The 26,776-nt window shown below is 47.4% G+C and overlaps 1 protein-coding gene across 3 annotated transcripts in view; it reads right to left on the bottom strand.

Annotated features, from left to right (window-relative positions):
• The window catches only part of PAIP1 (poly(A) binding protein interacting protein 1), a 233,979-nt gene that overhangs the window by 196,995 nt on the left and 10,208 nt on the right, over window positions 1–26,776 (bottom strand). For all 3 annotated transcript variants that reach the window (XR_003852745.1, XM_029577749.1, XM_029577741.1), the window contains exon 2: window positions 4,807–4,979. Coding sequence is in view for 2 of the 3 variants with exons in the window: in XM_029577749.1 (XP_029433609.1) it covers window positions 4,807–4,979 (173 nt within the window). In the remaining variant the exon portion in view is untranslated. The remainder of the gene's footprint in view (window positions 1–4,806; window positions 4,980–26,776) is intronic.

The raw sequence follows: 26,776 nt of genomic DNA, 5'->3' as shown, positions 1-26,776 counted from the left end.
GCCCTTAGCATTTCTACAACATAGCACATTCCAGAAACTAGAGGTGGCCCTACTACTGACTGGGAACCATGTACCTTCCTTATCCCATTTTTATAAATACCTACGGGCAGAGGGGCGAGCGAAGATCTTTACCATATTGGCGGATCGTTGGATGGGGGATGGGGACTTTGTGGTTACCTCTTCTATGATACATGCTTGCTTTAAATCTCGTATAAAATAGTTATCGGGAACTCCAGTATAAATTTCTAGGGTAGGCCTATGTTTCGCTGCAGATGGCGCACTGCTAGTGTACTGCTGGCTCTGCCATCTGTGGCCGATGTCCGGTGGTACCAGGCACCCTGACAAATGCCTTTTGGTCCTGTCCGGCTATCAAGGGTTTTTGGGCGCAAATCGCTAAGTACTTAACTACCATTTTGACGATTTCCATACAGATAGCCCCTTCGTGGCTTTTGTTTGGCTGTATCCCTCCTTTGCAGTTACAAGATCCTGGTACCCGCTTACTAATTCAAAAGGCATGTTTGGCTGGGAAGCAGGTTATATTAATGGGATGGCGAGAGGTGGATCCGCCCTCCTTCTGGGTCTGGAGAAATCTCTTATTCCCTAATGCATATGGAGTCTCTTTCCTCTCGAGGCTCACCTCATCACCGGCACCGGTTCCCTTGATGTTTGGGAACCCTACATTCAATCTCTTCCACACAGAGCTCAGAATCGCTTGCTGAACGATTGAGTACTCTGCGTCCTGGCGGGTGACCCAGGCAGTGTTCGGAATAGGCTCTCGTAGCAGTACAGCGGAACTGCAAGATGTCCAGTGTGGCTATGAATCAGGGACTCAGGGGATGAGATCAGAGAGGGGGAGGGGGGGGAATGGTCATTGGGGATATCTCTGCTGTATGTATTTTTTTCTGAAATGGCTAGGAGGTGACACAGGACACACCACCTCCTAGATGTATGTAAATTAGTTTGGAAATGCTAATAAAAACAGTTTAAACATTAAAAAAAAAAAAAAATCAACATTCAGAAAACAGGTGCACCCACGTAAAAATGGAAAGTATCCCAAAAGCCTATCACTAGGCAAATTAAATGAAGGTACTTAAGTGAGCAAGTATTATTTATTAATTATACAATAGATTAATAAGTGTATAATACTTATGAGTGCTTGATACTAACATTTAAATTTTTAAAAAAGGGCATATTAAAAGTACATATAAATAAAATATGACAAAAAATGACAGAGAAAAGTTAAATAAAAAATGGCAAGCAAGTTGATAGATTAAGCAGTGCAGGGAGTACTGCCTATTTAAAACCTCGTAACTATGATGGGCTGGTGTAAAGATTCACTAACCTAACTGTATCAACCAATTAATCATTTAAAATCTATTTGCTACAAAATTAAAGAGAACTCATTGTTGATCAGTAAATAAAGCACAAAACAAAAAGATAATATTTGTCATATCTTAGAGTTAGAAAAAAAGTTAGTTTATGGGGGCATGCTGTCCACTAATATTACAATAGGATAATTACAAGAAAAAGCCATCTCTCAAAAACAAAAGCATGACACCAGCAACACTCAATTTTCAGTAGGTCAGGTTCCAAATTTAGTATCCAGTGCTATAACCTCTTTGTAATTAGATACAGTGTGCATGGAACTAGATGTCAAATATCCACATGAACAGTGGCATACTAAGGGGAGGCGAGGAGGCAGTCTTCCCCGGGTGACAGCTAGAAGGGGGGTGTCAACAGGAGGCCTCCACCCCACCTGTACCGACAGAACTTAATATGCCAGCAGCCAAGAAGGAAAGAACCCCCAGGGCCAAAAAAAGAAACTGACTGCCGGCAGAGACTAGGATCATCCTTGGGGAGTGAATGTGTGTGTATTGGGGGGGGGGGGGGGGGGGGGAAGAGGATGTGGAGCACTGTTCCCTCTAAGCTTTTATCCCCCCTTTGCAAGAAAATCGGCAGGGCTGTGGTGGAGCTCATCCCACCACGACACGAAGAAAACAAGAGACTCCTAAACCTGCAGGTGCTCCTCCTCCTTCCTGCCCGCACAGCCCCAAAAGAAAAATGTTGCCAGAGCCACAAGGGACAGGAAGGAAGAGGAAAGTGTTGGCCTGCATACATAAGAGGCAGGGCCACCACAGATGCCATCTTGCAGCAGCTCAAAAGGAGGCAATCCGTGAAGAGATGGCCCAGAGGCTGAGGCCCTGTAGAGAGAATGCGTGTGAGAAAGATTGTATATGGGAGTGAGCCTGTATGTTGTGAGAGAGACAGACAACATATAAGAGCCTCTGTGTGCGTATGTGAGCACATGTGAAAGTGAGAGTGGTGTATGTATGTGTGTGTGATAGCATGTGAGAATGAGAGCCTGAGTGTGTGTTTAAGGGAGGAAGGGAAGAAGACAGATGGAGAGAGAAGAGAAAAAAAAAGAGAACCTGTAAAAGAAATTGGGAAAAAGCCCGAGAAAGGGAATGTGTGGAAAAAAAGCCTGAAACCAACCAAATTAGAAAAATAAGATCAGACAGCAAAGGTAAAAAAAATAAAAATAAAAATAAAAAAAAATTTGAATTTTTAGTGATTGACATATGTTATTAGGAAATATGCATTACATATTTCTATTTTGTTCTTTTAGGCTTTCCATTTTACACTTTTGACTGCATGTTTCTGTTTCTAATTTGTAGTCCCTTATTCTGTATTAGGTAAGGATCTGTCTGTGTAACTAAGGTACAGTATTTCTGCTGACATGTACTTTTTATGTAGGTCTTTGTAGCAGAAAGGCTTGTTTTGTTAACACCAGTAGGTGGTGCATTAGTGTTCTAGGACATGGCATTATATTTGCATTGCTGCTGTGTCATAGTTAAGGCTGCTGATAATTGAGTCCTGAGATAGTGCTGATATGGTATGGTGTGGCAAGGTTCTGGGTGTCTTTTTTTTTTTTTTTTGCAAGGGTTTGTGTTCTCAAAGTATTTGGCAGTGAAAGATTTGCAGTTACTGAGTTGAGTATGTGTGTGGCAGAGAAGAACTGAGTGAGTATGCATGTACTTGAGAGTCTCAGGAGTAAATAAAAGGTATCAAAGAAAGTAATGCTACCAAACAACGACTGTGCCAGAATCCATACTTTAGTGGTCTCCAAGCAGACACCTCCTTGCACTGCAGGAAGGACTCCAATTGCCCCAAGCAAAGTCTGCTGCACTTCAGCAAGAAGCATCATCAGCATATGTCTGCTAGCATGCAGGAAGGGACGGTGCTGTTTATTTCTATCTTCCCGCATGGTGCAGAGGAATCAGCAGTAGACGGGAAGAGATGACCGTCACCATCAACAAGGGGCCTGAGAGAGTTAAGGAGAAATAACGAAGTGTTTCCTGGAGTTTTGGTGCCTGAAAGGAGGGAGAGTGCTTGTTGATAAAATCTTGGTTAGAAGGGAAAGGGCTTCATGGAATTCTTTTTTTTCTTTTCGGGGAGGGGTGCAGAATAGAAACTCAATCTTGAAGACGGGAACCCCTCTAGTCCTTCAGTCATGGGTAGGGGGCCCCTTAGGTCATCCCTGGTGTAGCCTATTCCACTAGCAGCCGAAGAGTGGTACAGGCCCTCAGGACTTCTGTCAACAGTCAAAGAAGAGGGGGGAGAAACCTGACCTGAGTCAGAGAGTGTGTGTAATAGAGCATGTAATAGAGGGCAAGTGAGAGAGAGAAAGAGAGAATTTTTTCCATTATTGAACTGCATACAGAGTCTGGCTTGTAGTGGTTGCCAGTTCAATTTTTGTCTGCATATTTTTATTTATAATTTGTCTCTCTTGTGTTCAAACACATGTGACAGAGGTGAGGTGACTTATTCTGCTAGCTATAGTTTCTCTGTAGGGATATATAGCAGCCTAGCTTGGTTTGTATGTGCCTATGACTATGTAGAAATTTTACGCTGCCCCACTAATCCAAGACAAGTTCAGGTAGACTGAAAATCAAAAGATTTCAGGTATAGAGTGGGAAATTTTTCCATCCTTATTAAATTTTAATTATTGGGTGTTGGGTCTGCCATTTTGAAATATTTTATTGCTGTTTAGAAAAATTTTTAAATTGTGTATGAGCTCAATTATTGCATGTTATTTTATTCATCAGCTCGTTGGAAATATTATTAGTATGATTTTACTAATTTCGAGTGAGGGGATGCAGAGGAGGAGTTAACCGGGTATTGCTGGGGGGGGGGGGGGGGGGAGGGGAGTGGACCATGGAGCGGGGTATCCAAGGTAGTATCCGCCCCAGGTGCCACATACTTTAGGAATGCCCCTGCACATGAACATTTCTCTGAACAGAAAGCTGTAATCAATTATTAAAGCAAAATTCTGTATACCTGCAGTGTTACACGGTAGTACAGGCAATCAATCTACAAGTTTCTCCACTAAACCTTCTGATAAAAGGAAAGTGAATTAAATGATAAATGTCAGAGCAGCATATTTATTCATTATTAATTCACTCAGTTTACACTTTCCCCAGCTGTCTCAAAGCAGATTATAATCAAATAGTGACCATGGCTTACAAAAAAAAAACAAAACCCTACAGGGCATGCTGTCAAGGATGCACCTATTGCTTATGGAGATGTTGTGACTCTCCCTCACACTGGCAACATTTCTCTAAGTCACTACCCTCAGGACATGAAAGCTCCCAGTAACATACTTTTCAATAGAATCAGAAGGAAGGTATCATAAGCAGCTTATAAATTTAAAAAAAAAAACCAAAACAAAACAAACACTTTACAAAAAAATAAAACCTGAAAGCAAAAACCAAGAGATCCAAGTATACTCAAGCCAATCAGACTCACTGTAGAAGCAGCAGAGTATCCGGATGGGTAGAATTCAGGCGCGTTCACCGATAATTTTGATATTACTGCCAGAACTTCAACAACTGGCGGCTTAGCCACTGATGCTCCTGTATCATGGGCTGTGCACTGATCTTGAATGCCTGGTGGCAGAGACCTTGGCTGTCTCAGGTGATCTAAAGAAAACAATCATATACAAAGAGAAAAAACATTATTTTAATACTCCTATTTCCCAAGCAGCATTCACCATCACAGAAGAAATACATTTTCTGGTTTGTCAACGTCTGTGTCTGAGCACAGTTTCTTCAACAGTGGCTTATACCGTACAAGTCCCAGATGGCATGGAGATAGGCCCTGAGATTAAAAAAAAAAAAAAAAAAAAAAATCACTTGGTCTCTCAACCAGTAAACGAAAAGCACAGAGCAGTATCCAAAGGGTGGAGATAGAGGCATATTGTTGCATGTTTTGTTTTCTTGACCATCGGCAGATAATGCAGGGTATAAAACAGGATTTTAGTCTTTCCAATACCAAACTGATGATTTTTGGATTGTTGACTAATGATTTGTCAAGGGATTTGTCAGGAGCACTTGCTCAAAGATTAGTCTTAGTAGGAAGGTGAACTGTTTTAGCAAACTAGAAGGACACGTCATCTCCTTTTCAGACTGGTTTTCAAGGCACTGGAAGGAGAGGAAGATGAACATGCAGGCATCTGAATTAAAGGAAAAGTAGAGGAGGAAAGCTTTTTGGACACAGTTTCTAAATTTAACAAAATCGCAATGTGGTCGATGCATTTGAAATCTAATTTATCTGCACCTCACATTCCTAGACTGGCAGCACAATGGAACAAAGATCTGGAAGAAGAGATTCAAGAAGAGAATATTAGGCAAGCATTTGCATTGCTCTCTCAGATAATCTGAGAGAAATTCAGTACAAATTGCTTCATAGGGTGTGTGTTATTAGGGTACTGAGGGTTAAAAAGAAATTTTGGGACTCCGAATGGAGAAAATTACTTACCTGATAATTTCGTTTTCCTTAGCGAGGACAGATGGACTCAGGACCAATGGGTATTTGTCTCCCATCTGCTATCAGGAGAGCACGAGTCAGATTTCAAAGCTGACGTCAGCCTACATATACCCGTGCAGCGTGCTTAGCTCTTCAGTATTGTCTTCGAAAAGCCAGTGTGGATATGTGTTGCTTAATACTTGTTGATTACACTTGATTAACTTTGAACTGGTTATATATAACTTTTGGAACTGGAGGCCGCCAGTGCACAAAAACAATAAAGACCGACACCTGGGAAAATGCGGGTGTCTTGGATTAGAGGTAGGCCGTGGCTTACCTGTACTAGTTCAGTCTCGAGATTTGATATCCGAAGTTCTCTATTTCTGGAGCAGCCATGGGCGGGATGCAGGGTCCATCTGTCTACACTAAGGAAAATGAAATTATCAGGTAAATAATTTCTCCATTTCCTAGCATGTAGCCAAATGGACTCAGGACTAATGGGATGTACAAATGCTACTCCCTTATAGGGTGGGAGGCTGCCCGTGGCCCACTTAGTGCTGCCCTTGCGAAGGCTGTATCTTCCCTGGCCTGAACATCAAGTCAGTAGAACCTGGAGATGGTGTGTAGGGAGGACCATGTTGCCACCAGACAGATCTCAGCTGGTGAAAGCAGCCTGGTTTCAGCCCAGGAGACTGCCTGGGTCCTTGTAGAATGTGCCTTGACCTGTAGAGGTAATGGTTTTCCTGCCTCTATGTAGGCAGCATTAATAACTTCTTTGATCCAGCGGGCTATGGTGGCCCACGATGCCGCTTCCCCTTGTTTCTTTCCACTGTGAAGAACGAACAGGTAGTCAGTTTTGCGCAACCATTCTGATCTCTTCAGGTATTGGACTAGGATTCTGCCGACATTCAGGTGGCGAAGGAGTCGTGAGTCTTCCAAATCCGTGCTCATCTGGTGATGGTAAGGATATAGTCTGGTTCATATGGAACTGGGAAACCACTTTCGGAAGGAAGGATGGTACCGTACACAGCTGTATGGTGCCTGGAGTGAACCTGAGGAACGGTTCCCAGACAGGATAATGCTTGAAGTTCGGAGATGCACCAGGCTGAGCATATTGCGATCAAGAACACTGTCTTTAAGGTCAGGAGACAGAGACAGGGCGCTTGTTGGTCTGAGGGACTCCCTTGCTAGGAAGTCTAGTGCTAGGTTGAGGTTCCATAGAGGCACTGGCCACTTTAGTGGTGGTTGGAGTTGTTTGACCCCTTTCAGGAAACATCCACCGGACCTGAAACAGGCCAGTGCTGCAACTTGGATCTTGAGGGAGTTGAGGGACAACCCCTTCTGCATGCCGTCCTGTAGGAATTCTAGGATCGTGGGAATCTTGGCTGTCCTCAGGAGGAGACTGCGGTCTTCACACCAAGCTTCGTATACTCTCCAGATCCGTACGCAAGACAGAGATGTGAAAAACTTGCGTGCCCGAAACAGGGTGTCAATCACGACTTTTGAGCAGCTGCGCTTCTTTAGGCTAGTCCTCTCAAGGGCCATACCGTAAGAGAGAAATCGAGCCTGGTCTTCGTGGGATATCGGTCCCTGCTGAAGAAGGTTCCTGTATGGCGGTAGACACAAAGGTTTCCCAGCCAATAGTCTTTGCAATTCTGTGTACCATGGTCTTCTTGGCCAACCCAGGGCAACTAGTAGGACTAGTCACCTGCGGTGTTCTATCTTGTGGATGACCCTGCCCAGTAATGGCCAGGGTGGGAAGGCATACAGGAGGCTTTCCTCCAGCCAGGTCTGGACGAGAGCGTCTATTCCCTGAGATTGTGGTTCTCGTCTGCGGCTGAAGAATCTGGGGACCCGGGCATTGCGACAAGTTGCTAGTAGGTCCATGGCTGGGAGACCCCATTGATTTACTATTAGCTGGAAGGCTGTGTCCGATAGCGACCATTCCCCCAGGTAGTCCGCAGAGATGTCTTTTCCTGCGATGTGGGAGGCAGAGATCCCTTGTAGATTTCCGCCCACTCCATGAGGGGGGTCTATTTCCAGAGACACCTGCTGGCTCTTGGTTCCACCCTGGCGGCTGATGTAGGCAACAGTCGTTGCGTTGTCCGACATGACTCGGACGGACTCACCTCGGAGTCTGTGGCTGAATCATAGGCAGGCTAGTCTGACCGCTCGAGCTTCCAGGCGGTTTATTTTCCATCCTGCCTCTTCCTTGTCCCATTGTCCCCGAGCCGTCAGTTCCTGACAGTGGGCTCCCCACCCTCACAGGCTTGCATCTGCGGTGAGCAAGGGCCACTTTGGCTCGGATAGGTTTACGCCTCTGCTTATGTGTTCTTCCTGTAGCCACCATTGAAGCTGTTCCCAAACCTCTGTCGGTAGCTGGAGGCGAATTGAGTAGTTCTGGGAGACTGGGTTCCATCATAACAGTAGGGAACGTTGTAGCGGCCACATATGGGCCCTTGCCCATGGAACAACTTCCAGATTTGATGTCATGAGGCCGAGGACTTGAAGGTAGTCCCATACCTTGGGGCGGGCCGAGGTCAACAGTTTTTGTAATTGACCCATCAGCTTCCTTCTCCATGGAGGGGGAAGGTAGACCTTGTTCTGTTTGGTATCGAACTGGACTCCCAGGTATTCTAGTGACTGGGAGGGCTGTAGACAGCTCTTGGCTGTGTTCACGACCCACTTGAGTTCTTGTAGTAGGTTCTTGACTCTGGTGGTTGTGTGGCGACTCTCCTCCAGAGACTTTGGACTGATCAGCCAATCGTCCAATAAGGATGTACCAGCACTCCTCCTTTCCTCAGTGCTGCCGCCACTACCACCATGATTTTGGTGAAGGTTCTGGGGGTGGTGGGTGGTCCGAAGGGTAGCGCTCTGAATTGATAATGATGGCCCAGTATCGCAAATCGCAGGAAGCGCTGGTGATGTTGATGGACTGGGATGTGAAGGTAGGCTTCGGATAGGTCCAGGGAGGTTAAGAATTCTCCCGGTTGTACCGCCATTATAATGGAGCATAGGGTTTCCATGGGAAAGTGTGGTACCTTCAGGTAACTGTTGACTGTTTTGAGGTCCAGGATGGGCCAGAATGTTTCATCTTTCTTGGGAACGATAAAATAGATTGAATAGTGGCCGGTATTTTGTTGGCGCGTGGGAATCGGGGCTATTGCCTTCAGGCTGAGTAGTCTTGCTAGGGTGGTTTCCACTGCCAGTCTCTTGGAGTAGGAGTGACACAGCGATCTCAAATTTGTCTGGGGGGATGCTTTGGAATTCCAGAGAGTACCCCTCTCGAATGATAGTTAGGATCCATTTGAACGAAGTTCTCAACCCATCTTTGGTAGAAGAAGGTAAGTCTGCCCCTTATGTCTTCTTCCTGTGGATGGGTCTGCATCTTCTCATTGCGGGGTATGGCTGGGGCCTGCCCCTGAGCTTGCTCCTCTCTTAATGTGCCTGTTCTGAAAGGACTGAGACCTTCCAGAAGGACGAGGTGCTTGGGACTCTGTATTCCTGTAAGGTTTGAAGCACTGCAATCCTCTACCCTTGGTTCTTCTGGGGGAGGAGTGCTGATATGTTCTTTTGTTTCTGTCCTCAGGTAATCGGGGTACTGGAGATTCACCCCATTTGTTGGCTAATTTCTCCAGTTCGCTCCTGAACAGAAGGGATCCTTTAAAAGGTATTTTTGTGAGGTTTGCTTTGGAAGTTGTGTCAGCCGACCAATTCCGGAGCCATAATTGTCTTGTCGCTACTGTGGCATGATGTGCGCACGAAGTCTGCGGTTAGTAATTGGTGAGGAAGGAGACCACAGGCTCCATCGCTTCTCTGGGCATGGCTGTGTCTCTGGCGAGGAGCAAACCGGAAGGTACCATTAATGTGCAGCAGGAGCCAATTTGTAGAGTCATCGCTGATACATCAAAGGACTACTTAAGGATGGCTTCCAGCCTTCTATCCTGGGCGTCCTTCAGTGCCGCTCCTCCCTCCACTGGGATTGTAGTGCGTTCTGAGACTGTACAGATCATAGCATCCACTTTGGGGAAACGTAGAAGTTCCTTAGCCGTGGGTTCCAGCAGGTATAGGGCTTCTAGTACCCGCCCCCCTCTGAAAGTGGCCTCTGGAGCATTCCATTCCAGTTCAATCAGTTTCTTAATGGGCTTCAACATAGGAAAAATAGCATGTGGCCTTATAGAGGTACACCAACATGGGATTCTTCTTTGGTTCGGCTGTGGGCACCGTGCCTGGAAGGCCCAGTGTCTTCATAGCCTGGGACACTAGGGTTTGTAATTTGTCCTTGTGGAATAATCTGAGCATGGTCCGATATGGCTCCATCCCTAAGGGAATTTCTCCTTCTTCCAGGAAGTCTGTTTCATCCTCTGAGGTATCTGGACCCCCAGAGAGGCTCTTGGTTAGGAGAGGCATGTCTCGAGAAGCCCAGGAAGTGCTGGGAAGGGTTTGTGCTTCCGGCCGGGTTTGAGTCAGGTGGGCAGCAGGAGCTGGTTGTGCCTGGACAAAGGCTTGCAGCTCTTTGAAAAATTCCACCCAGGAGAAGGTTCCTGGGCCCATGTTGATCCCAGGAGGAGTTGTAGTGGTAGCCCCAGGGGAGTTTTCCTGTGGGGGCGCTGAGTTGGGAAATACTTAGGTCCGGGATGCCATCATCAGTGGTTCCGGATCCCTCTCCTGGCTGTAGTGGGTCTTGATTTGGTTCACCCTGGTTCTGTTCGCACTGTTGGCACAGGAGAGATTCCAATCCAGGCTGTGCAGCTCTTAAGTGGCAGGCTGGGCAAAGGAAGGGGCCCTTGACTTTTTTAGATGGCAGTGCCATTGTTTGTGCGCATGTAGGGCTTAAAAACTCGCCCGAGGAGTGAGAGAGGCGGTTGGTGTGAGCTGGGAGGCACCCGTTTGAGCTGTCAGGAGGCAGTAAAGAGACATAACACCTACTCTGCGACACGGTGAGAGACAGCACGGACCGAGTGGGCGGACCCGAGTCGTGACATCAAAGGGCGCCACCAGGAGACTATAATAACGAGGGCCCTGCAAGCAGCCGATCGAGGAGTGAGAGAGGCGGTCGGTGTGAGCTGGGAGGCACCCGTTTGAGCTGCCAGGAGGCAGTAAAGAGACATAACACCTACTCTGCGATGCGGTGAGAGAAAGCCCGGACCGAGTGGGCGGACCCGAGTAGTGACATCAAAGGGCGCCACCGGGAGACTATAACAGCGAGGGCCCTGCGGCGCGCAGCCGCTGGCGCGCAGCCGAAGCCGCGCGCCAAAGGGGCGCGCCCCTGGTAAAAAATATTTTCCTTATATTTGTTATAATGGGCAGGAAACGCAAATCTAAGAACTTTGCTTCTTCACCAATAACATCAGTGCCGAGAAAGACTGGACCCCATGGACTCTCATATAATACGTATGAGTGAGTCCATTGGAGAGGACAATTTAGAAGGAAACTCTCAGTTGGGAGTATCCTTAAGTCCTAGGTCCTCACAACCTCCCATACAGCCCAGAAGGGAAGGAGCACTTGGTAGCAACATAGGTATACTACCACTGGTTGATGCAACCCCTAATAGATTAGGGGAAGCTGAACCAGTGAGTGGTATACAAACCTTAAATTTAAATATGGAGAATCCAGGAGTAATTTTTAATACAAGAATTGAATGTCCAGGCATAATTTTTGAACCAAGCAATGAAGTAGAACCAGAGAATGTTTCATTATTAGATCTATGGAAGCTTATAACAAAAATTGATAAGAAATTATCTAGTTCTATCACTAAGATACATACTTTCTCCGTGGAAACTAGGGGAAAGTGTGTGGAACTAGAGGATAGAACCAGCAAAATAGAAAAAGAGCTGGGAAACCTGAATCCTTCAGTAAGTAATTTGCAAGCCATCAGTGCTTCATCAATAAAAGACAATCTTATACTGCATAATAAAATTGAAATGCTTGAAAATGATTTGCGGTCAGGTAATCTCAGATTGTTAAATTTTCCTGAATCAAGATTAATTTCCGCTTTTGAATTATATAAAAAATATGCAGTTGAAATTTTGTCTTTTGATGAACTACATATCCCTAAACTCTCTAAGTTGTACTATATTCCAAGAGGGAAAACATTAAAGGCTCAAGAGGGTGGAATGGATACTATTGAAAGTCCAGGGACCTCTACTTTTTTGGAAGATTCCTTGGACAATATAAATTCTAAGGCAACTTTGTTAATATCTTTTTCCCTAAGACAAGAGAAAGACTTGTTCTTCTCAAAATATTTCCAATTTAAAGATGTAAACTTTTGTGGTCAGAAGATACAAGTCTTCCCTGATGTTTCACGTGCCACACAGGCACGGCGAAAACAGTTCTTGTCTCTTAAACAATCTATTTTAGATATGGGGGCTAGTTTTTATTTAAAATTCCCCTGTAAGTGCCAGGTAATGTACCAGAATAATAAGTTTATTTTTATTTATCCAATGCACTTAGAGCGTTCTGTTAGGGATAAAACTTTGACTAATTAATGGAGTATGGGTTAGGTTGTAAATTAAATAATGAACCAGCCTGACTTGTATGTCACTCCTCTGAGATGTGGACTAGATAACCTTATATATGAGTTAAAAATTGTTGTATTTTCTCTTTTTTTTTCCTTGGAATTCCTGACTATATCATTTGTTATAAATGTTATATTCAATAAAAAATTAATTAAAAAAAAAAAAAAAAAAAACTCGCCCGTGCGTGGACTTATGCGCGCAGATGGGCTTGGTTGTGAGTGTTGGAAGCGCCGAAGTTATGCGTACGAAGTGCGCACAAGTTATGCATGCGGGCAACGGAGTTCGTGCGTGCGGTACAGTTATGCGCCCAGTTGGGCGTGCGGCCTAGAGGTGCGCCTCGCTGTGCGCACAACTGAGATGTGCACACAGCTCATCTACGGGGTATGCCGCTGTGTGCTCACCCCATAGATGAGCTTTTAAGTTAGGCACTTCTGTCCTCCGGCCTGCCCCGCGTGTACCGCCGGACAAGGGGGGGAAATGGCACAGACGACCCCCGAAGGCAAGATGGCAACCCCCCAGAGGGTCTCCACGTGTGTGGACCCTCGTACCGAATCGGGGCCTGCCCAAGGAGGGCTGCTCAACATAATTTTAAAGCCTCATCGGAGGAAGGATGGTACAGCTATTCGAGCCTTGGAGATCAGAGACTTAGAAGTAAAGGTTTCTACCTTACCTGGTCTCGGTGCTTACCGGTTGCGTGCCAGGCGGTCTCCAGCTGCAGGGGGAGAGGGGAATATCTTCACCGCCGTGCTCAAATCTGCACCCACTGCCTTTCAGCCACCCTGGTGGCTAAGTCCACGCCGGGATTCAGCCATCGGACCTCTGAGGGATATCGAGAATCAACCTCAGGAAAGTCTCGACTGGGGGAGGGACTGTTAGGTTTCACCTCAGGAGAAGCAGGGCTTTCTTCTTAAGGTAAATTTTCTTTTTTGTTTCAGATAGTGTCCGCATCTGCTATGGAGACTGAGAAATACTGAAGAGCTAAGCACGCTGCATGGGAATATGTAGGCTGACGTCAGCTTTGAAATCTGACTCAGTCTCCCATTTGTTATCAGGAGAGAACAATACCCATAGGTCCAGAGTCCATCTGGCTACACACTAGGAAATTATGTCTTAAATGTAAGATTCAGTCAGGAAATCTGTCATATGTTCACATGCTTCCATAAGCTGCAGTATTTTTTGGAACTTTGCACTGTGATGTTCCCTGGTCAGGTCTGCTAATGTATTTGTATTTAAACAGAAACTTATAATTGCCACCGGGGGGGGGGGGGGGGGGGGGGTTCTTGCAGTTGCTCTACTATTGGCGAATAGTCTTTTTTGCCAAAGTTGTGTCAATGGAAAGATTTAATATGGCAGAATGCACAGATAGAGATGATAAGGAAAAGAGAACTTCAACACTCAGTCTTTTCTTTCTTTGCAGGGATATTTTCAGCTTTGGGCAAAGGTGTTAAGAGTCACTTAGCTGGAGTTCTAATTGCTTCTTCTCTGATGGGGATATCATAGAGCTTTGTTCTGTCATTGTAATTCAGTAATTACAGACAATAATGGTCTGCTGGTGAGTATGTGTGTGTGGTATGAATGGGTGTGCTTGTTGTGGGGTATAATAAAAAGGGTTTTCATGATCTCCTTGTTAGATTAATTTTTGTGATAAGAAATATTGTTGTATAAGTTTCTTACATTGGCTGTACTTGTTCTAATGACTCAGATGTTTAAAAAAAAAATGTAATGGAAAAGATAAAGTCATCAATTGATTATCAATTCAAGAAATAAGATTTTCATTTCCACATTTGATGGAGAGTAAGAAGGGAAAGCTCTTTATAGACACGGTTTTGAAAATTCGCCTGCTGGGCTGAATGGAACTTCTCATCAGCGAGGTAGCAGCAGCATCTTTGGCCCATACTGGGCCCCAGAAAGAGCAGGCGGAGGAGAAGGCAGCATTTTTAGGACAGAGAGGGGACTGTGGATGAGCACAGTGAAGAAGTGTGAGATGGCTGATGGGGAAGGAGATTTGAGAGAACTGCATCTGAGTGTGGCAGAAAACAAGAGAAAAGTGTGAGGGTGGTGGGGAAGGTTGAAGAGAGGTACACAGTAAAGGGATTAAGTACATATGTTTTTAACCAGATCACCTAGATCAGTTTCTACCTGCCCGTAGATTAAGTCCATCACAGAGAGGTTGGAGGACTCTGGCTCAGCCCTTATTTCTGAGGAGTAAGACCTTTGCTATTATAGCAGATGTTCTTTATCTATTTTTGCATATATGTGAAACTTTGTTGAGTAGGTAGGTTGTCTAGTTTGAGTATATTTTACTTACACTTGTTAATTCTTTTATATTGTTTCCATCACTTATTTGTGTAATTGCTACAGTGACAAATATTTTATATTTGTATTTTTTTTCCAAATAAGCACGTACCCCATTTTTCCTTTTGCTTGGGATATTTATTCATTGTCAAATATGAATAGTGTACTGTTTTCTGAATGATTAATTTCCTCTCCTAAAGGGAACGTAAAGCAGTTTAGTCAAATTATTAGATTTATTGCCCAATATAAAAGAAAATTATTCCTTACCTGCTAATTTTCGTTCCTGTAGTACTAAGGATCAGTCCAGATGGTGGGTTATGTCCCCCATCCAGCAGATGGAGTCAGAGCAAACTTCGGAGAGTGCTGGCATATAAGCTGGTGCACCCTCCACTGATCCTCAGTATCGAGAATATCAAAGCCAAGACAGAACACTTGACAAATAGAGAAGGATGGATCAAGCACCTTCAAATTAAACCCGTTTAAAACAGATAAACCAATGCAACTTGCAAAGAGAACTGTCGAAGTAAAGAACAACGGAACAGACCGTAGGAGAGCAAGGGACAGGAAAGGAAACGTACACGAGCAGGTGTCTTACTATGACCGAGCAAAGCCCGGGTGGGCGTCTGGACTGATCCTTAGTACTACAGGAACGAAAATTAGCAGGTAAGGAATAATTTTCTTTTCCCTGTACATACCAGGATCAGTCCAGACGGTGGGATGTACCAAAGCTTCCCTAAACTGGGTGGGTCCCTGAAGACCCTGCTCGGAGCACCCTGTCCCCAAAGCAACCAGACTCACATACCAGTAATTGTAACCGGTAATGCTTCGAGAAGGTGTGCAGTGACTTCCAAGTTGCTGCTCGACAGATTTCCTGAATCGGAACGTGTTGAGACTCCGCCCGGGACGTGGCCTGGGCGCACAAAGAATGAGCCTTAATCCCCACCGGGGGAGCTTTGCCGGCGCCAATGTAGGCCAAGACTACCGCTTCTTTGAGCCACCTGGCTATAGTAGTCTTTGACGCTTGAAGCCCTTTCTTGTTTCCAGATCAGAGAACAAAGAGATGATCGGATGCCCGGAATTCATTGGTCACCTCCAGGTAGTGCAGAAGAATGCGCTTTACACGTCCAGGCGACGGAGCGACTTGGGGGCATCCAACGGGAAGGCCGGCAGCTCCACCCACTGGTTCAAGTGGAACGAAGAAACTACCTTGGGCAGGAACGAAGGGACTGTCCTAATGGAGACTCCCGAGTCCGTGAAACGCAGAAAAGGCTCCCTACAAGAGAGCGCCTGAAGCTCAGAGATTCGCCGTGCTGAAGCTATGGCTACCAAGAACACCGCCTTTAGCGTGATGTCCTTGAGGGAGGCCTGCTGTAGCGGTTCGAAGGGAGGTCCCCCGAGGGTCTTGAGCACAAGATTGAGATTCCAGGAAGGGTAAGGAAGACGCACCGGTGGTCGCAGGTGCTTGACCCCTTTGAGGAACCTCGAGATGTCCGGGTGAGACGAAGGGTCCGTCCTTCCCGTGGTGCGCGCCAGGGAGGCCAACGCAGAGACTTGCACACGCAGAGAATCATAGGAGAGCCCCTTCTCCAAACCCTCCTGGAGGAAGGCTAGGATCTGTTGTAGTGAAGCTGTGGTCGCGGAAACCCCGCGTCCGGAGCATCAGCACTCAAACACCTTCCATACCCGAACATAAGTGACTGATGTTGAGGTCTTACGTGCTTTGAGGAGGGTGTCTATGATGGTGACTGCGTAGCCCTTGCGCAGGAGACTCTGCCTCTCAAAAGCCAGGCCGCGAGACAGAAGTGTTCCGCCTGGTCCGAAAATACCGGGCCTTGGTGAAGCAGCCGCGGCAGGTGCGAGAACCGAAGGTGCCCGTCCACCACCATGTCGAGGAGGTCTGCGAACCATGGGCGCCTCGGCCATTCCGGAGCCACAAGGATTACCGTCCCCGGATGATTTTCTATCCTCCTTAGAACCTTGCCCACCAATGGCCACGGAGGGAAGACGTACAAGAGGAGCCGGGGCGGCCAGGGAAGGACCAGGGCGTCCACCCCTTCTGCTCCATGATCCCTTCTTCGACTGAAGAACCGAGGAGCCTTCGCGTTGGCGGACGTTGCCATGAGGTCCATGGAGGGCGTCCCCCATCGTCGAGTGATGAGCAACATCGCCTCTTCGGAGAGAGCCCATTCCCCAGGGTCCAGCGTCTGACGACTCAAGTAGTCTGCCTGAATGTTGTCTACCCCTGCAATGTGTGAGGCCGCTAGGCGGTCGAGGAAACGCTCCGCCCAGGACATGAGCCGTGCCGCTTCGAGGGCCACTAGACGGCTCCTGGTGCCTCCTTGTCGGTTGATGTAAGCTACCGTGGTCGCATTGTCTGAGAGGACCCGAACCGCTCGGTGTCGAAGCAGGGGCAGGAAATGCATGAGCGCCAGACGGACCACTCTGGTCTCCAGACGGTTGATCGGCCACATCGCCTGTTCCTTTGTCCACTGCCCCTGGGCCGAACTTCGGAGACAAACGGCCCCCCAACCTGTCAGACTGGCATCGTTAGTGACCACTACCCAATCCGGCGATTCCAGAGGACAACCTTGAGCCAGATTTCTGGGGAGCAGCCACCAGCGTAGGCTGAGCCTGGCGGTCAGCGGAAGGGGGAGTATCGCTTGATAGTCCCGAGAGACCGGTTTCCACCGCGAGAGCAGCACCATTTGTAGAGGTCTCAGATGCGCGAAGGCCCACGGCACTAGATTGATTGCAAAGGCCATTGAACCTAGGATCTGGAGTTAATCCCACGCCGTGTGAGTCGGAAGAGATGCAAAGTGGAGAATTTGCTCCCTCAGTGCTTGAGCCTTGTCCGGGCGTAGGAAGACCTTGCCCTGGGCCGTGTCGAAACGCGCCCAGAGGAAGTCCAACTGTTGAGATGGAAGCAAGCTGCTCTTGCCGAAGTTGACCACCCAGCCGAGAGACTGGAGGAAATAGACTACCCTGTCACCGCTTGCTGCCCTTGTGAGAAAGTCTTCACCCGGATGAGCCAATCATCCAGGTAAGGGTATACTAGGATCCCTTCTCGCCGGAGTGCGGCTGCTACTACCACCATGATCTTGGTGAAAGTCCTGGGTGCAGTCGCCAGCCCGAAGGGGAGGGCCTGGAACTGAAAGTGCTGGCCCAGTATCTTGAAGCGAAGGAACATGCGGTGGGCCGGCAGGATCAGAATATGCAAGTAGGCTTCCGTCAGGTCCAAGGAGGCCAGTAACTCTCCCTGATGCACCACCGTGATGACCGAGCGAAGGGTTTCCATGCGGAACCGGGGAATCCGGAGCACCTTGTTGACTTCCTTGAGGTCTAGAATGGGCCGGAAGGAGCCATCCTTTTTGGGCACCACGAAGTAAATGGAATAATGCCCCGAGCCCACCTCTCCGAAGGGGACGGACGAGATGGCTCCCAGGGCCAGAAGCCTGTCCAGCGTGCTCCGTACCCCCAGGCGCTTGGGACTGGACCCACAGGGTGAGAAGATGAACCTGTCTTTGGGAAGCCGCAGCAAATCCAATGCGTAACCGTGCCTTAGAATATCCAGGACCCACTGGTCCGTAGTGATGTTGGCCCACGCCTCGTAGAACAAGGCTATTCTCTCTCCAATCCGAGGTAGAGGGGAGTGGGCCGTCCTGGCATCATTGGGAGGGCTTGCCAGAGGCTCCCTGCGCCGAAGAGTCTCTGGGCGATCTGCGGCCACGAAAGGACCGGGGCCACGATTATGACCTGGCTGAGGGGTTCCTAGGGCCTTGCTGCCTGGAGCCCCGAAATCGCCGTTGAGCGCGAGGACGGTTCCTGGAAAAAGAAGACGACGGACGATATGATCGCTGTCGGTCCTCGGATAGTCTATGTACTGAATTCCCCCCCAGGGATTTGATTATTTGGTCAAGGTCTTCGCCGAAAAGGAACCTACCTTTGAAGGGTAGGGCCCCCAGGCTAGATTTGGACGAGGCGTCCGCCGCCCAGTTCCATAGCCACAACAGGCGCCTGGCGGAAACTGCCGAAACCATAGTCCTCGCCAGGACCCGCAGCAAATCGTGAAGGGCATCGGCCCTGTAAGCAATGACGGCCTCTAGGCGATCCGCTTGCGCCGCCTCCTCCGGTGGCAATTGCTGGGAAGTGAGGAGCTGCTGTACCCACCGAAGACCGGCTCTCTGGGTAAGAGAGCCGCAGATAGCAGCCCGGGCCCCAGTGCCGAGACCTCAAAGATCTTCCTGAGGCAGACTTCCAATTTCCTGTCCTGTAGGTCCCAGAGGGCCGTTCCCCCCCCCGTCACTGGGATCGTGGTTCTCTTTGTGACGGCGGAGATCGCCGAGTCGACCTTGGGTACCTTCAGCAGGTCCAGAAAATCGCCGGGGAGAGGATAGAGTTTGTCCATCGCCCTACCTACCCGGAGGGACGCCTCCGGCATGTCCCACTCCCGCACCAGCAGGTGGAGAAACGACTCATGAATTGGAAAAGTCCGTGCCAAAGGACGTAGTCCCGCCAAGACAGGGTCCCCTTTCGTGCTGGCTGAGGCGATCGGGGGGGGGGGGAGGGGGGGGGCGGGGGGGGGGGGGGTCGAGGTCCAATTCCTGGAGGACGTGGGGAATGAGATCAGACAGTTCTTCCTTGCGGAAAATGCGTAGTACCCTCGGGTCGTCACACTCCAGGTGCGCTGCAAGGAGCGAGTCATCATCAGGTGTAGATGCCGGGTCACCCCCTGGGTCCGGGGTTGGGACCCCCCCCGCTCAGTGGAAGGGGCCAGGTGTACCCTGGGACCCGCCCCCACGGCTCCCGGATTGGTGCCCGCCGCCCCCAACAAGCGGGGCACCTTAGCGGGCGTGGGGTCCGCCGGTGGTCCCCCCCCTTCGGCAGCAGGCTCTGGAGATACGCCTGGTGCATAAGGACCACAAAGTCAGCGGAGAACCCGGCTGGAGACGGGGGGGGGGGGGGGGGGGGGTCTCGAAATGGCGTCGAGAAAAATCCTGAGTCTCCTCAGCATCTGAATCCATGCAGCTTTCCAGCTCCAAGATGGCCGCCGCTCCCAAGGAAGGGGGCCATCCCCCGAGAACCGCAGCGCTCCGAGCGCGGCGGTGAAGAAGTCGGAGGAGCTAGGCCGGTCTCCCCCCCAGGGAGACATGTGCCGCAGGAGCCATCCCGCGATCCGCCCTGCCCCGGGCCGCCACAGGAAGGGCACCGGACACGCTGCATCGCGCAGGCCCGGGGGGGGGGAAAAAAATCGCCAGCGCTGAGGCCCGGATCCAGGGAAACTCGCGCCGTGGGAGGAGCGGGCTCATGCTGCCCAGGCTCAACTTGCCAACCCTCCCCTCAGGAGCGGCAGGGGGATGAAACCTCCCTGTCGCTACGGCCCCGGGGAATGCTACGTCGCAGGGCCGAGGGGGGAGGGGTCCGACCGCGGTGCAATCTAGGGGAGAGGCTGGCCCCACCAGCATCCACCTCCTCAATCCAACTGAGTAAGCTGAAAGAAAGCAAGAAGAACAGTCCAAAAACTTACCCGGAGGAAAGAGAGAGGAAGGAGGACAGAGAAAGAAAACACAGTCCTGCTCGCAAGCCCACCAGGGCTGCAAGGCCCGGGTAGGGAACTCAGAGAGACCCCTAGAAAATTTGAAAGACTTTTTTTTTTTTTCAACCCAGACCTGCTTGATCCTATCCTTAAGAAAGAGAATAACAAATGTGGAACAGAATCCACTACTAGGGGAAACATAGGTTCCCCTCCTCACATCTGCTGGAGTCAGAGAGATACTGAGGATCAGTGGAGGGTGCACCAGCTTATATGCCAGCACCCTCCAAAGTTTGCTCTGGCTCCATCTGCTGGACGGGGGACATAACCCACCGTCTGGACTGATCCTGGTACGTACAGAGAAAAGACTGTATACAGTAGCAAATTATATTCTGTACTCGCCCCATTAATCCCAGCCATGTATCAAAAGTATTAATTCTATCCCAATTAGAAAAAAAAGTTATTCTCAACACAATCCCCAACATCTCCCCTGCCCCACTAAAATCAACATAGGCTTAATTTTTAATTGCAAGATGATCTAATATTAGTTCCTCCAATATCACCACATATACACAAAAAAAAAAATATCTAAATAGCGTAATAAAGCAAATATAAATTAACCCCTCTGTGACTGAGTGTACCAACAACTTCCTCAGTTTCCTTAAGGCAGAAGTCCCCAGGGCGCTGGTAGGACCTCACGATACACCCAGTGGACGTTTGCCTGATGCAAGGTGAGCTACTATTTTAATTCTTGTATTTTTGAAGCACTGTAAATAAATACCTAAATAACTAAGTTGATCCAGTCTTACTGTATTCCTGTGGCCACAGCAGGCCCGAATACATTACATGTGGTGTTAGCAGTGGGATTTTTTTTTTGCTTAAGTAGAAAGCACAAGTAAAATCTCACAGCCTCCAAGAAGGAAAAAAAAAACTTCTTGAAGAGTTTTTGTTTTCCTTGGGCCTTTTGACTTGTTTCTACCACAGCAGGCCAAGGGGGCTATCCCCACCTGAGCAGTCAGGGGTCAAGCAGTAAGTTAGGGCCAGACAGGCCATCAGGTATTTTTTGTTTTCTCCACCTCGTGTGAATTATCCATTTGGGAGCTGGCCCCAAAGGGAGATAAAATGGAGCAGGTAATACAGGTTCTGGCCACAGTTCAGCGACAGCTGCAAAACGCTGTACAAACACAAATAGATAAATAAACAGCAGCAGCTAAAGACCAATGAACGCAACAAAGTGCAGTCTTAACTCAGGTAGCTGAGGCCTTGCACTCATCTATGTCCAGAATACTTCAGGCACTTTCACCTTCGCATATCTAAGATGAAGGGAGGAGTCTACCAGATTTCTTTTTTAATGATATTTTATTAAATTACAGTGCCATAAACATGACAAGAAAAGGCAAGAGAATAAAAATACATTTTCTTGTAATTTGTTTTCTTTTTTGCTTTGTATCTCCTAAATAGCGATGGACCACAATAAAGAGAGGTAGACTTTAAAGGCAAGGGAAAGCTACAAGTAACAATTTAAAGTGAAAGAAAAAGCAATAACTTGCTATAATCGGAGAGTATACACTAACTAATAGAGCTATCGGGTGCTGACAAAGGAGATTTCTTCTGATCTAAAAAGAAACAAAGCTGGTCAGGAAGGGAAAAATATCTATTTGCAGCATATGAAACAATACATTTACACGGATATCTAAGAAGAAAAGTGGCACCTAAAGAAATTACATCCTGATGCACTGCAAGAAAAAGCTACCCAAGAGAGGAGAAAAATTTAAATACATCCGGATAAATACAGATACTGTTGTTACAGAAATAGGTTTGAGCTTTGCGAAAATACAATTTCAAAATCATGTTCAAGTCATGCTCATATACAAATGATACCAAAAAGAGTCTGTCTTTCCACAACATCTTCTGCTGAACTTTATAGTACTGCAGACACATCTAATGGTAGTTCTGGTGGGTTAGGATGGCAAACCTCTTTCTCTTCTGCCCATGGGTAGAAAAGAGACTATTGATTGGTGGGCAAGAATCAGCTGATAAAATATTTCACTGGCTTTTCAGAGTACCTTGAACTGAAGTCCCAAGAAGCTTAGGAAAGCTTAAAAACCTGCAGGTTTAAACGCCTTAAAAAGTTTTCCAATGGTTCTGTCTTCCGATGAATAGAATTATCTTGAATTAAAGCTGAATTAACTTTTTGGATCTCTTGCACGTACTTTTCCATATCGCCCACTCTAGATTCTATTCCTTGAAGCCTCTGAGAATGGACTTCCTGAACTTCAGAAACTAATTTTACTAACAAGCCAATGTCAGAAGCACAGCTGGTAACTGCAGAGTCTACTCTCGCCAGGACAAACCATAAGAAACCTGAGCTGGTCTTACCAAGGGTTGTAGAGAGGGAAAAGAGAAATCACCATATGTAGCTGCCGATGCAGAAATGCCCAAACTTGGCATTTCTGAATTCCTTCCGAGCCAAGCAAAGCTATTCCAGCTGCAGCTTCCCTCATCGGTGCGCGAACTGCATCATTTTCTCGCGCTGACTCAGGCACGGCAGCAAAGGAAATGTCCGGCTGTGGTGGAAGGGAACGCTCCAAGGGATCTCTCATCTGGAGGTGCCTGTGCTCCCTCGCATGGCTCCTCAATGGATCCGGAACCCTTATTTTTTTTTTTTTTTTTTTTTAATGGTTGGCACAAGATAGAGTCTAGTGTTTGCTGGTCAGGGATAACCTCAGGTAAGGAGGGATATTGCCTGGGTCTCCCCTTTTTCTTAGGAGCCATCGTAAGGAAATTTGAATGAAGAAAAATGAGGAGCTCCAGAAACACTGCTGCCTAGCAAGCCATCTTGAATCCAACCCCCCACATACACTCTGAGGTCTTTCTAAAGATTTTTTTAACAGACCTCCAAGCCTCTCAGCCTAACCGAAGAACAGCTGGACAACTTACTTGGCTAATTTGCTCACTGGCAAAAGTCAAGCGGCATTCCAGGCCGCTAATCCAGATGGGAGGGCTTCCTATGAAGACGTCAAAGCCGACCTACTACAGAGAGCGGAGCACTCCCCAAAATACTATTGGCAACAGTTCCGATGGGCAGCGCTACAGCCCAGGGAGAGTCCTAGAAACCTTTTTCATTGTTTGAAAGATGCTAGGTGAAAGCGGCTCCTGCTGGAGGCAAGGTTGGGACTGGAAGTAGCTCAAATACTCCTGGAGCAATTCCTAGACAGTCTGGACAGGCCCATGTGGAGTTGGGTCTGCCACACACCAGGATCACTCTGGAGTGAACCCTGGAAGTGGCAGAAGCCTTCCACCTCGCATAGTCAATGTCTGCCAGCATAAGGGGCTTAAGAGAGATAACCCATAATGCCCTGACATGGTACAGAAGATAGAGGACTTCAGCAATGAACCTCCAAGATAGGGGGCTCTGCTTCCATACCCAGGTTCCAGACAACAATCTCGTTCATGTTTTAGATATGGGCAGAAAGGACACTTGGCAAGGGACTATCAGTATGGCCGAAGTGAACTTATAGACGTTAGCTTGGTGACCCAGCCGACGCCAGAGGAAGAAGCACACGTACTTAAAAATAACACTCTGAAGCAGCGATGACCCACAACCCGGAAAAAAAGGGGGAATCTGGAGCATTGCAGACCCTCTCTTTTTGTGCCCTTTGTGTGGAGAATGGGCACAAAGAAGATCGCTGTCCATACAGGCAGCCGGAGACTGAAGAATCTTTATGAGAACCAGGTAGGGCAGAAACCTGCCTGGCCCTACAGGAGTGTACTTTCTGTAAAACAGAAGGTCAATCACAGTAAGAATGCCCTTGGCTTGAGGACATGGAGTTCGGACGCAAGTTAGTGGAATATCATGAGAAGGAGCAAGTACGGACACAGAGCCCCAGAATATTATTTATTTATTTATTTTTAACTTTTATATACTGATGTTCCTGTATAGGATGCATATCGCACCGGTTTACATAAAACTTAACGGTCGCCGAAACGGCAGATACAATGAAACATGTGGTACAATGAACAAGCGGAACAATGAACAAGGTGCAATAGACAAGCAGAAGCAATAAACATGTGGAACATTAGAAGTCAACTATAAAATTAATGGAAAATATAGTGCAATACTTGATGAAACTTCCAAATAATCTTTAGGATAGCTGGGTGAACTAATTTGACCCGCAGAAAGAGATCCACATATAAAGTGCATTAAGAAAGAATCACTTAAAAGGATTCATAAAGGGACTAAGTGATTTCTAGCTGCATGTAGATCCATGGCTAGGTTAAGGCATTAATATAGTCTTTATCTCGCGGAGTAGTTGAAGATTTGAGGGATATGTGGAGTGCCGGTCTGGAAAAGTGTGCTTGGAATCGCAAATCAGGTCTATAGATGGACATAAACTGGGGGAGCCTCAATGCAAGGACTTATCAATCTGAAAAGGCCTGGCTGAAGAGCCAGGTTTTCAATTTCTTTTTGAAAACCAAAGGGTAGGGTTCTTTGCGTAGGTCCGGTGGAAGTGAGTTCCAAAGGGGAGACCCAGCTGTGGAAAGGGTGCGCTTCCTTAAAGAGGTTTTTGCAGGTGGGGTATACAGCGTGTCTTTGTATGCTCTTCTGATGGGTCTGTCTGAGATGTGCGGCCATAGTTGGAAGGATAGATTGAGGGGGGAGATATTATGCAGGGCCTTGTGGATCATCATGAGGGCTTTAAAGAGAATCCTGAATTTGACTGGTAACCAGTGAAGGTTCTGAAGGATAGGGGTAATGTGTTCTCTTTTGTTGGCGTTTGTGAGAATCCTGGCAATGGCAATCTGGACCATCTGTAAAGGTTTAATTGTGTTGGCAGGTAGACCAAGAAGGAGAGAATTGCAGTAATCCACTTTAGACAAGATGATAGATTGTAGCACTAAGCGGAAGTTACGGAGGTGTAGGAGTGGTTTTAATGTTCTTAGCACCTGCAATTCGAAGAAGCAATCTTTGGTGGTGTTATTTACGAATTTTTTAAGGTTAAGTTGGTCGTCGAGCAGGACCCCCAGATCTCTTACATGTGATGAATGATTAATTGATGTTTTGGCTAGTTGGGAAGAACTTGAGGAGTTGAGAAGATTGTTATTGTTGGCCTGAGCTATTAGAAGGATCTCAGTCTTGTTGGTTTTGAGGATGAGGTTGAGGCTTGAGAGAAGTCTGTTGATTGCTTGAAGGCAGCTATTCCAATGGGACCAGGTTTTTTGAAGCGACTCAGTGATAGGGATGAGAAACTGGATGTCGTCCGCATAGAGGTAGTGAGTAAGTGGCAGAGCGGGAGGAGGTAGATGTTGAATAGAGTGGGTGAGATAGATGATCCTTGGGGAACTCCCATGTTGGATCTGACTGGGTGTGATTCTTTATTGTTGATCCTCACCTTGCAAAACCTGTTTTCGAGGAAGGATTTAAACCAGTTGAGAGCAGATCCTTTAATGCCAATGTCTGCCAGATGCTGTAATAAGATCGTATGGTTCACGGTGTCGAAGGCTGCGGATAGATCCAGAAGAGCGAGTAGGTATGGTTATCCTTTTTCCAAGTTTAGGAGGATGGTGTTAGAGAGAGAAGATAGTAATGATTCCGTGTTTAGAGCCTTGCGGAAGCCAAATTGTGTTGGGGCGAGAATATCATTTTCTTCCAGGTATTCAGATAGTTGTTTGTTTACGACTTTTTCCATGAGTTTGGCGATCAGCAGCAAATTCGCTATGGGGCGGAAGTTGGCTGGGTCTGACTGTGAAAGGTCAGGTTTTTTTTAATAGAGGTTTAAGCATTGCAAGCTTTAGTTGATCTGGAACATGACCTTGCGCTAAGGAGCAGTTTATGATGTCTGCTAAAGGTTTAGCAATGGTATTCTGAATGGTCAGGAGCAAGTTAGACGGAATATGGTCTGATGGGTGTGAAGAGGGTTTAAGTTTCTTGAGGATATTTTCTATTTCTAGAGAAGACGTCTGTTTGAAGGAGACTAGCGATGTGTTACGTTGCTGACCGGTGGAGAGTGAGGACGACGACGAAGGAATGGGCGCTTTGAGGGGCGCGATGAGAGAGTAGATTTTTTTCTCAAAGTAATCGGCCAATTCATTGGCTTTACTGGTGGCTTGGTCGTCTGGGAGGAGTGGACAGTTTGGTGAGGGCTGAAACGTAGGAGAACAGTGCAGGATTTGAAGGCAGCTAGGGTTATTGTGGAGGGGTTTTTACACCAAATATGTTCTTTACTTCTAAGATCCTGTTTGAGGGACTTCAGTTCAGGTGTGAACCAAGGTTTTCTGTTGTCCCTCTCAGGGTGAAGTGTTTAGTGATCGTTGGGCATGTTTGATCTGCTACTTTGCTGGTGATGTTTGTCCAAGACGAGGTCGCAGTATTGGCGTCCGACAGGTCGAGTTGAGCTAATTCTTTGGAGAGCTGCGTGCTGAGGAGTTCTCTGGAACAGGGTTTCCTGAAAGTTACCGAGGTTGTAGGGGCAGCCTGGGGAGGGTGTTCCTTGATCTCTAGGACCATTGAGATGATCTGGTGATCCGACCATGGGACTGGTGAGCATATTGGGTTGGCAGGTAGCAAGATGCCCTCATTTATAAAAATGAGGTCCAGAGTGTGGCCTGCTTTGTGGGTTGGACTGTT

This window comes from Rhinatrema bivittatum, chromosome 1 (genome assembly GCF_901001135.1).
Source record: "Rhinatrema bivittatum chromosome 1, aRhiBiv1.1, whole genome shotgun sequence".
NCBI classification, from domain to species: domain Eukaryota; kingdom Metazoa; phylum Chordata; class Amphibia; order Gymnophiona; family Rhinatrematidae; genus Rhinatrema; species Rhinatrema bivittatum.
The sequence above is the reverse complement of the archived record's forward strand: the minus strand, read 5'-3'. Positions and strand labels throughout refer to the sequence as shown.